This window comes from Melanotaenia boesemani, chromosome 14 (genome assembly GCF_017639745.1).
Source record: "Melanotaenia boesemani isolate fMelBoe1 chromosome 14, fMelBoe1.pri, whole genome shotgun sequence".
Taxonomy (NCBI): domain Eukaryota; kingdom Metazoa; phylum Chordata; class Actinopteri; order Atheriniformes; family Melanotaeniidae; genus Melanotaenia; species Melanotaenia boesemani.
In genome coordinates this window covers 16,156,436-16,166,993 of record NC_055695.1, presented here as the reverse complement: position 1 = coordinate 16,166,993, position 10,558 = coordinate 16,156,436, and the positions used below count along the sequence as shown (strand labels likewise).

Sequence of the window (10,558 nt, the reverse complement as noted above, 5' to 3'; positions counted from 1 at the left end):
GATGCTTTGTATTTAAGTATGTAAGTATTGTTTATAAAGGGACTGTCTTATACTGACCGTAGTAAAGCACTGATCTTACTGTGTGAGATTCTGGATGGAATTCCACTCTGAGTTTTATTTTTAGGTTCTTCTCCTACTTCTCTAACACAGTGAACAAAAAACATCTCAAGGTGCAAAAATAATCATTGTTCATTTTTAGTTTTGTAATGTTAGATTTCCGGTTAGTTATGATGCTGTATATAATCTAAGACTTGAAACATTTGTTCATTAGGTTCCTGGAAGTGTACCAGTTACTCATAAAATGTCATGTAAACTATCCAAAACTGTAAATTACTTGTGGAAAACAGATGTTTTTTGTAGGTCAAAAACCTAAACATAACTTTTTTTTTTTTTTTTGTAGAATTCCTCTTTGACTCTGCACAATACAGATTTATGTGTATAACAATGATTTTAATCGGCATGGAGTAGCATTGCTGAGCATTTGGGCACTATTTACGATTCACTACAGCTACTCTCTGTTTGAGTTAAGTTCCCAGACACTCATTTTGTGATACTCAACCCTCAGTTCCTTCATTTTAAATGTCAAAATTTCATCGAGGCAACGCTGTATTGTTGAAGATTTTCATGGCACCCCAAATGGCTGCCAGTCTTACGCTATATTAAATAAGCCTTTTATCTCTTCACCTTATTGAACCTTGTGACAAACATTGCTACAGTCCTACTAAAAACGGGATTGTGGAATGAATAGATATTAGGGAAACAGGTAATTCAATATTCATTCTATTTTGAGACATAAAAACCAGGCTTTTCCTCTGCACACAACATAAAAACATCTTTCAGTTTGGTATTGATTTGTCTTATTTTTTATCCTTTGAGATGACAAGTCTCAGACGTTCTCTAAAAAGAAGAAGTGATGTGTGTTTTATTTTTTTTATATATATGTAGAATTAGTTGAGTTTATTGCTTTATAAATGGTGGCACTTTTTGTACATTTTTTTTTGTTTAAATTAAATTTTTTTCTTTCGGTAATGAACCTCAAACCTCCCTCAGGTGTGCTGAAACTAATCATTTCAGCCGTGTGGAAAAAGCACAAAGCATCTGGGAAGATGGAGTTTGAAAAAAATAGATGTGTCACTGAGGAGCGTCCAGAGGTTTCTGCTCAGCTCAAGTTGGTACAGGGGTGTCTGCAGGATGCTGCTGTTGTATCAGCGAGAGTTGTTCAGCATCCCAGTGAATGAAATGTAATACTTTATTTTTACATCCATGTTTAGTACCACAAACATAGATTTTCATTGTTCACGACATTCCTTAGGGCAGGTTAAATGCAGCTAGTGGAAGTGTGCCTCCTCACTGATGTGATGCTTTACATTTTATTTAATGCTCCTTCCTGACTTCAGCAGCTCTGATTGGAAATATTTTCTGTAGGAAATTATTTACCCATCTCCATGTCAGTTGTACAGCTAAAACTGTTGTATAAGTCTGCAACACTATTTTCATATAAAATGTACTAAAATAAAAATCCACATATCTAACAGAGTTCTATGCTTTTCCACGTTATTGATGCAAACAGGGAAATCCAGACTTACCTGCAAGCTACTGAAACCTGCAGTGTTAATCAAATCTTAATAGTGATGTCACAAGTCAAGAGTTTTATCCCATTTTATTTATTTCCTTTGGAAAATCTATCGAAGACAACGCATTTAATCGCAACAACATTTCTGTCTACAATGTATACTTATAAATGGGAGGGCAGAAACATGACAAAAAGTAAAAGCAAAACAGTTAATTAAAAAAAAGAAGGGTGCTGAGTGGGGAATGACAAAAGGCTGAATCCTGACGAGTACAATATTTACAGATAAAACATTTTACTAAAAATGTTCAGTATTCTGTCAGGAAAAAAACAGCTGGAGCAGAAAAGGAAACAACTTCAACAAGGTCTTTAAAAAAGTACAGCAATGACAGTTTAAAACCATTTTTAAAGTGTTTTCTTATGTCTTTACAAAAATGACCAGACTGCTTCATCTACACCCCACCCCACCCGGTTTTTCTACAGTTAAGACAGAATCTGGTTAACAGTGTGATCGGGCACAGACGTACTGCAGCCCATATTAAAAATACAAAAAAAGGTTTGGGGTGACTTTAGTCGCTCATCTCCATGTCCTCTTGATGGTGATCGTCTCCATTTAGTTTAGACTTTTTAGAGATCTGAACCTCTTCCCTCTCCATCTCTTCCTGGCCTTTGGGGGACGAGACATAATCTGAGTCGCTCTTCCTCTCATCCTCCTCCTCCTCCTCCTCCTCCTCTCCTTTTTCACTGTCATAACCCTGCTCCTCCTCGTCGTAGTCCCGGGTCACCTGCCATGCAGTTAACTGTGTTACTGACATATCTCATCTACGTTACCTTACAAAAGTACAAATACAGCTTAAATGTAAGATTTCACAGATTAACTTCATACTGGAATATTTATTTTAACAACCCAGAGTTGAATGTGACAGACATGTGCATGACTCTTCAGCATACAGTAGCTCCTTTGTTTGCCATTAAGCAACTTTTAAGTAATAAATTCTGGAGAAGGATGACAAGTGACTGGACTGGAGCAGTCTCATGGACAGACGAGTTAAAAATATTTAAATTGTTTATGTTCAGGCTAGATTAGAATAATTAGTCAATGGATAACCCATACAAGTCAACATGAGTGGGAAACTGATATTCTTGGGCCTTTTTGACCTACAGTGTTGACATCAATCCATCTTTCACCATATTGCTGTGCTCTAAGGAACTAGTTTAATAGACCCCATTGTTGTCATAGAGCAAGATTATGACCATAAAACAATTCTTGTAGCTTTGCTAAACTACCTGATGATAAAGATGCATGGTGTACTACCAGCCTTGCCCTGGACCGAGCATTGCTAGAAAAACTAGGTGATTAACCCCCTTCCTGTCAGGAGCACTGAGAACTACAACTGTCCAACAGAGCAAGACTCCAGGCCTTTACAGTAAGCTATTTTAGACACTTGTCCAAAAAAACACTCAGGCTAATTTGTTATTTTAGAATGGACATCAGCCTCACACAGCAAGACCAAGCATGTGGGGCTACCAGTGTTGGAACTTCTATATCAAACGGTACAATTGTGTAGCATCCTTTTCTGTCAAATGTGACCAGAACCCAATTTTTTAGACTCTAAACAGCATCCTGGGTGTCATGCTCCCAAGCAATGAATATCCATGACTACTACAGCCAGTTGACACAACAGAATGGTTATCCAGGATTCTCGCCTAGACTCAAAAAACCAGGTTTAAGTAGGTTTTTTAACAATGTAAAGAGGGCTTTAGTGGGGGGGGGTGTTGTCTCTGTATAAATTGTTTAGGATGAGCTCAATGAAAAGGCTCCAACAGTTCTGTAGGAAATGGACAACTGCTCTGGGAATTTCTTGACAATGTGTTGCAGAAGCATATAGCAAGCTACTTTAACCAACTCACTGCCAGGATGGTCAGTTTGTCATGTTGTGATGGAAACCAAATGTGGCTCTTTTGTGGAGTCAAATATCAAATGTCTGCAACACTGAACTTTACTGCAAAATTTCAAAAGTTGTGATAACTTGATCCTTTTGAAAGTAAAAATAAAAGGCACTGGATCTTTCCTCCAAAAGGTTTTTTTTCTTTCACATTAATAGGACCTGCTCTACACCTACCTTCACATCACCTTTCTCACTATCCGACTTGCGGTCACGATCTCGCTCCTTGTCTTTGCTCTTCTTTTTCTTGCTGGTGGAGCGTTCTCGCTCATCTCTGCTACGGACCCTGTCCTCCATCCTTTCCCTGTCCCGGTCTTTCTCACGTTCCTTGTCCTTCTTCTTCTCCTTCTTGTGGCTGTTGATATAATCAATTCATCATTATTATCTGTGCTCTTAGTCGAATGTCAGTTGTACTTAACTGTGTGCCCACCGTCTGGGAGATGGAGACCTCGAGATCTTCCTCTTGGGGGACCGGGAAGCGCTGCGACTCCGCCTGTGCCTCCTAAAACACACATGGATTTAATTGATTTGCAGCTGTGATAAGAACATGATTTATTAACTACAAAATTCATAACTGCCAAACAAAATAGTTTAACATTTATCACACTCCTCACCGACTGATGCTTCGAGACCTCCTGGCACTGCTGTAGCTTTTAGGGGGCGTCTTGGACCTTTTCTTAGACTTTTCCTCCTTTCTCCTGTCCCTGTTTAAGATTTAAGCAAACATCTGTGACTACATCAGAGTACAGTGGAAATTACAAGAAACATGGAAAAGCTGCCTCATGGTTCCAGTAAGTAAGGTTTTATCTTCTCCCCCTTTCTTTTAAAGTATTCATGACTTCAAGTGAAAGTCAAATTCTGCAGCAGTGACCAGTACACAGTCAGCAAGACGGTCAACAAAATGAGAAAGGAAAGGAGGTGCTTACCTGGATCTACTGCGTCGGTTTCTGTCCTGGGAGTGGGTCCTCCTCCTCCGTGGGCTCTTGGAGCGTCTCCGACTCCTTGAATGAGATCTACGCCGAGACCTGCTTTTTGAGTGTCTGCCCAAATGACATTTAAAAAAGAAATTAAGTCACTTGTATAAATAATATAATTTATATGATGTTTTTGACTAAGGAACCCATTAATTTTTTGTATTTTCATACAAGTGTTTAGGATGTCTGAATAGAGTGTTTATCATCATCATCATCACCTATGTCTTGAGCGGGACCTTGACCGCCTTCGGCGTGAACGTGAACGGGACCGGGAATGCTTGCGCTTGTCATCTTTCTTACCTGCAAAAGGAAAGAAAGTTACCCAACAGCTTGGCAGTAGAAACCTCTAACTCACACAACAGAGCAAATGTTTCCCATCTCTCTGAAATCCAGTCGAAAGAAACACAAAACAAGCAACTGCACAATATGTCTGTATTCAGTGAGGTATTTACAATTATTTTCACAATTACTGAGAAATCTGAGTTTTAAAAGAGCAATTTAAAAACTAATCTCACTTCCGGGTTCGATGGCGGCAGAAATGAGCGACTGGGCCTCTCGAACTCGCTTCATGGCCTCTTCAATCTCCTTGTTGGAGGCATCCGCCTTCAAACCTGGATTTAAGTTTAGCCCAGCAACCAATGGATTCAATCTGCAAACAGCATTATTTATTTAGATATTTCTCAAAAATAAATAAATAAAAAGTTAATTCTTAATGGTGACAGGACTAAATACAAAGTCTGGGACCAAGTATGGTTTCTTACTTTGGGTCCATGGACTGCATGAGTTTCAGGAAATCTGCAGAGAGAGCCTGGAAGAGAAAGGATGATGGACAGTACCATTACTATTAGAAGGAATTTATTTCTGATTTCGTTTCAGACATGCTGTGACGATGAAGGTACCCACTCCTTACCTGGGGGTTCATGTTGGGCCCAGGAATTCCCAGGGCAGCCATCTGTTCCATGCTGGGAGCTCCAAGGCCTCCAAATGGTGTAGCTCCCATCTGAAATATTAGACACTCTTTTCACTCTAGGTAGTTTTCAGAGCCAAAGCTACAACTTTCTTCATTTACAAACTAGTTGCAATATTTTATAAGTTTACTGTGTAGAAGATGTGGAAGACTAGGATCGAGAAACAAGTTTCTCAATGGTCTCAAGTTTTTTGCAGACTTATACAATCTTTATGTCAAATACTGGCAGTCTGAATATAGTCTAAAACAAACTTTGGTAAACACACCATCTACAAGACTTTATAACTTTGAGATTTCCTTGGTCTTAAATGTAAGATAGAAGCTTTAACAAACTTTATCTTTAATACCAATAATTCACAAAACAATTAGGATTATACAAAACTTAGAATATTACTTTAAATATACTTTAGCTAAAAGTTGTTTCAAAGTTTAAAAAAAACACTCAAAGCAATAAAGATATAGTAAATTTAATGTGAGAACTCACTGATGGCAAAGGATTAGGTGTTGGAAGAAGACCTCCGCCAGGCATCATTCCTGCCACAGCGTTGGCTGGAGCCAGCAACGACATAGCTTTAGATTCATCAGGAATGACTCCTGGAGAAAAACAAGAACATTTTACTACATGCTTTAAAAAAAAAAGATCGACAACACTCATACAAGACTTGCAGACAAGCCACTTTAGTCTAATACTCTGAAGTAAAAATAAAAGAAAAATATATAAATAATTAAAAAAAAAAGAAAAAGAAAAAAGGATAAAAATCCATTTTCTTGTCTTGTCTGTAAATCTTGATCCCTGACTTTTGTGTGAATGTACAACTCTAGGATTAGCAGTTATAAGTTTCAAAGTCACAATACACACTTTGGTCAACACTGCCAAGATGTTATCACCTGTACTTGTTTTTTAAGTCATGAACCAAACGTTAGCAAGCACAGCCAGTTCTCCCGTGGGATGTGCTCTCAACTTTCATTAGATGTTTTATGAACAAGCGACTCACGCCGGCTGCTTCGCTATAAAGCACACAAAAACATTGAGATACAGAAAACAAAGTTCATGATTTGGGTGTAGACACAAGTGTACATTTCATCATCACTTACCATAACCACTACAAAAACAAAAAAAAAAAGGATCAGTCATTTTACCATCTCCATCCTTTAGTTGGTGGTTACTTTGTATGATACCACCACAATTAAAAAAAAAACAATACCTGTTTTATAACCTAACATAGTTAATTAGATAGTAAACTGCTCGGTTTAAATCAACAGTGTATTACACAAAACACTAAACAACTTAAAAAAAAGAAAGAATAATCTTTACTAAACAATCAAGGGGCTATTGCCAGCAATAAAATCATGAAAAATGTGTCCAAAGCTGAAGAAAACCAAACAGTAAAATTAAAGGGAAAATCTTATGAGAGGATCATCCATGGCTGTGCACTCTGAAAACAGGCTAATTTTAAGGATGACTATTTTTTTTAAAAGAGAGAGAGGGGGAGAGGGAGAGAGAGAGAGAGAGAGAGAGAGAGAGAGAGAGACACTCGCACGCACCCACACACACATGCACACAACAGAAAAGACACTTGAGAAACGGGATAAGGCTGCAGAAGACAAAACTGTTGGTGGCATTTTCAGCAGGGCCTGGTATATAGGGCTGGCTGAACCAGGAAAAAGAACTGTAAAACACAACAACAAAAGAAACACCACTGTTAAACGTGAGATTCACTCAACTCATTCAGAGTTATGTGTGGAGAGGGTCAATTTCTAAAAAAGCATTTTTACTGCAACATTAAGCAGAGCCCTAAGACTATTTCTGCATTGCTTGTGCTTTAGTGCAATTTTGGGAATACAAATGCAGAGTAAAGTAAAACAAGTCTTTGGCACATGAAGCATTTAAGAGGCCAGATGCAGCTTGTAAGCTTATCATGATCAAAACTCACATGGCGTGTCCTAACAAACTTCCAAAACATCCCCTGACCACAACTGTGCAGATGATGGTACACAACTTCAACTTTTAGTCTATCATGCACTCTGACTGCTTCATCTATCTTTCATGCTTTGGGCTTGGTTTAGGGATGTCCCGAACATCAGTTTGTAAATCTGAGGAATTTCAATATCAGGAAGCAAGAGCCCCGAGTCTAGATCCAGTCTTTATATTTTCCTTTGTAATGTGGTTGTGTGCAGAACGCTTGGCCTAACAAGCCAAGCTAAACTGATCTGCATTAAAAAAAAAAAAAAAACACAGTCAGACTCCAAACACCTTCACAGGTGTTTTCACCTGCTGATTAGACCTCTACTCAAGACTGTATGGACCTCCGTCACTGTGCACGATCTCTCTCACTGCTGCTGATCAGCTGCAATTGTCAGGATGGGGGCCTCTCATCGTGATCCCACCCAATGCGGAACCTAGAAACTAGGCTTAATCAGCTGGTAACTGAAAACACCGGTGAGTTTGCACTGGTTATTTGATGCTTTCTGACTGCAAATCATACTATTTCATTAGACAGGAGTGTCAGTGCAGCTCTGTTGTAGCAAAAAAATCTTTTGTTTGAAAAATATTTGCTTAAATATGAACTGCAATGTAACATTTACACCATCTTACTTTAACTACAAATGCATGATGATGCATGCTTGAAGTGGAACTCATTTTTCAAGACCTTCTGGGCATTTTAGAAAATATAAACAAAGGATCAGAAATGGCTTGTGTTTAAGTGGTTTTGCTTTGATAATATTTAAAAATGATTGAATAATTCTCTAACAGTTCAGTCTGTTCGGGGCATCCCTGGTTTAATGCATGCCTACTTATAAAACACACATTTGAAAAAGACTGACATTCCCTTGAACATGTGAGGAATTGGTCTGCACCTTCTACCCCACCCCTACAATTAATCTGATTTTCGTGGCCAATTTTCTTTTTAAAGAAAAGATGCCTTGGACAGAAAAGGAAAAAAGTTAATATTTTACTGCAGAATAAGAGAGAGATGGGGCTTGCGAGCCTGGTGCCATTATTTTTTCTAATCTCCTGATGGCAGCAGAGGACCACTTTCAGCCAGCAAGGAAGGGCCTCTCTGCAAATGACTTGTCCACTATGAAAACCACAACACAAATAACAGAGAGAGAAGTTTACAGCTAGATTGTAAGACATGGACACAAATGTACATTTCCCTTTTATATACCTAGAGATGCCAAGCATTGAAAAGCTTAGCAAAAAATAAATTAAAAAGTAAATTAAATTAAAACAAAATCACAATGGCACAGATAATGTTTGCAATTCTACACATGTGATGCACATTCAGATATCCATGTAGACGTTGGAAGAATAAAACAGACACCCACCTTCGGCAAAAGGGACCACGATCAAGGCTCTGTCCACAAAGACGGTGTTCGTCAGGTGCTGTGACACTCCTACCGACTCAGGCTCATGGAATTTTACAAAACAGACACGTGAAGTCACAGGCAAGGGAGAGTCACTGGAAGAAAATACAGATATGTTGTGCAAAGAATACAAACATGGATAACCAACATGAAACTGTCAGACTCTGTCCCCAGGGACAACACGGTCCACCATGGATTCCTGCTCTCTGTCCGTAGTACAAAAAATATGGAGATTTTTATGGGAAGAAATTCATTGTGATCATATGTACGAGACTTTGAAGTTTTATTATTAATATCTTTGGAGAAAAAAGTTTAATTACTAATACTTTTTATTTTGTTTGGTTAAGAATTATAGTCTGGACATGTTTGGTTTATGTTGTTGCAAATATTTTTAATTCTGAGGACCACATTCTGGATGTTTACTACCTGTGGCGTGGCCAGGTGTAATTTAATAGCAAGAAAATCAAAGCAAAGAATAATATTTTCCCATTACAGCCAGTAAGAAAACACTCCAACTATTAGTCACTAGATGATTATGTTTCCATTATTTTGAAAAGTGTGTTGTAGTCAGAAAAGGATCTCTCTTGTCTGTCTAAAGTAACACATAAGCTTAAAACTAACAGTTCAAGTTGTTTATTAATGTCATCTTAACAACTCTGCTGATAAGTTGATGTACAAGAACTCACTTTGACTAACATTTATTTATTTTTAGAAAGTTCAGATTTATATTAAAAAAAAAAAACTGCCCACAAACTTCAATTAGTAATTACAACATTGGTAATTAATCAATCATAATAATAATGACTTTACTGATCTAAAATAGTCTGACTGATGGGTGTTAAATGACTTGTGGACTAAACAATTAGGGCAAAAAGAATTAAATAAGTAGATAAAGTCGGTGTGCCCTCCTTCCAGGTGATTATCAGGAGTGAAGCATTGTTTAGTTCTGTATGGTTTCTGCAGGTTTAGCTTAAAATATTTGACTGTTTAGAAGCTACTTTTAACCTTGCGTTAAAAAAAAGCTAGATTTCAATCATGCATTAAATCGCTTGTTACTAAAGAATTATATCTACTTATGTATAGAGAGAGGAATGCAGGACTGCGTTATTTTGTGTCTAACATTTACGTAAGAGCAGTTGACTGAAGACGCGGGCAAACATTAGCATTTTAGCATGCAGTTTAGAAAGGCCTGGCTGCAGCTAAAGGCCTTTGACTGACGCCCCTTCGTCAGTCAAGTAACCTACACGAAAAGGCGCGTTACCCAACGTCAGTACAAGGATACTCACTCGGGTGGAAACAGTTTGAGCTCTTCTATGTTTCCGAGGAATCCAAAAAGAGTCCTCATTTGTTCGGATGTCGTACTAGGGGATACATTTGTCACTTGGATGACGTGCGTGCTAGAACTCATTTTCACCAGTGCGAATCAAGCCGCCTAGCCTTATGCTGGCAACGTCCCCGATGCTAAAATTTAAAAAGGCAAGCTATTCAAGGGTTAAAGTATGAAAGCATCAGGCGAATACAGATGTTCGCATCTTTTCCGGAGACAGAAAAAGACTTTCATGCAAGACAACACGACGATCGTGTCCAGAAAGAAACAATACAGCTGCAGAATGGCCGCAACTGTCGCAACTCGTGAGACTATGGTGCTGCGTTCAAGTGTAGTTTTTTTGCTGGTAAATATGGGTTGTCATGGGAAAAGTGTATTTACTTCTGTTTATAAATTATAATTTAG

At 38.2% G+C, this 10,558-nt stretch overlaps 1 protein-coding gene across 6 annotated transcripts; it reads right to left on the bottom strand.

Annotated features, from left to right (window-relative positions):
- Window positions 1-1,641: 1,641 nt before the first annotated feature.
- srsf11 (serine and arginine rich splicing factor 11) lies at window positions 1,642-10,452 on the bottom strand. 6 transcript variants are annotated; one of them, XM_042007218.1, is made up of 12 exons: window positions 10,113-10,452; window positions 8,788-8,921; window positions 5,942-6,051; window positions 5,401-5,490; window positions 5,252-5,298; window positions 5,006-5,139; window positions 4,709-4,790; window positions 4,443-4,556; window positions 4,131-4,220; window positions 3,947-4,018; window positions 3,694-3,871; window positions 1,642-2,355 (listed from the first exon to the last, which is right to left on the bottom strand). In XM_042007218.1, exons 1-12 carry the CDS (start codon window positions 10,232-10,234, stop codon window positions 2,140-2,142), a joined length of 1,389 nt encoding a protein of 462 aa, XP_041863152.1. In that variant the 5' UTR covers window positions 10,235-10,452; the 3' UTR covers window positions 1,642-2,139. The 6 variants fall into 6 exon arrangements, with proteins under 6 accessions (XP_041863152.1, XP_041863158.1, XP_041863153.1 ...); XM_042007224.1 differs by lacking the exon at window positions 10,113-10,452 and adding an exon at window positions 6,346-6,465 and having other exon boundaries at window positions 8,788-10,093; XM_042007219.1 differs by lacking the exon at window positions 10,113-10,452 and having other exon boundaries at window positions 5,942-8,537; window positions 8,788-10,094.
- Between the last annotated feature and the right edge of the window lie 106 nt (window positions 10,453-10,558).

Coding starts and splice junctions, on each gene's coding strand:
- srsf11 (XM_042007218.1), bottom strand. CDS start 10,234: ATGAGTTCTAGCACGCACGTCATCCAAGTGACAAATGTATCCCCTAGT. Junction 8,922..10,112: donor CTCAAACTGTTTCCACCCGA/GTGAGTATCCTT, acceptor ATTTTCTTCCAG/TGACTCTCCCTTGCCTGTGA. Junction 4,791..5,005: donor TGCCGCCATCGAACCCGGAA/GTGAGATTAGTT, acceptor TTCCTTTTGCAG/GTAAGAAAGATGACAAGCGC.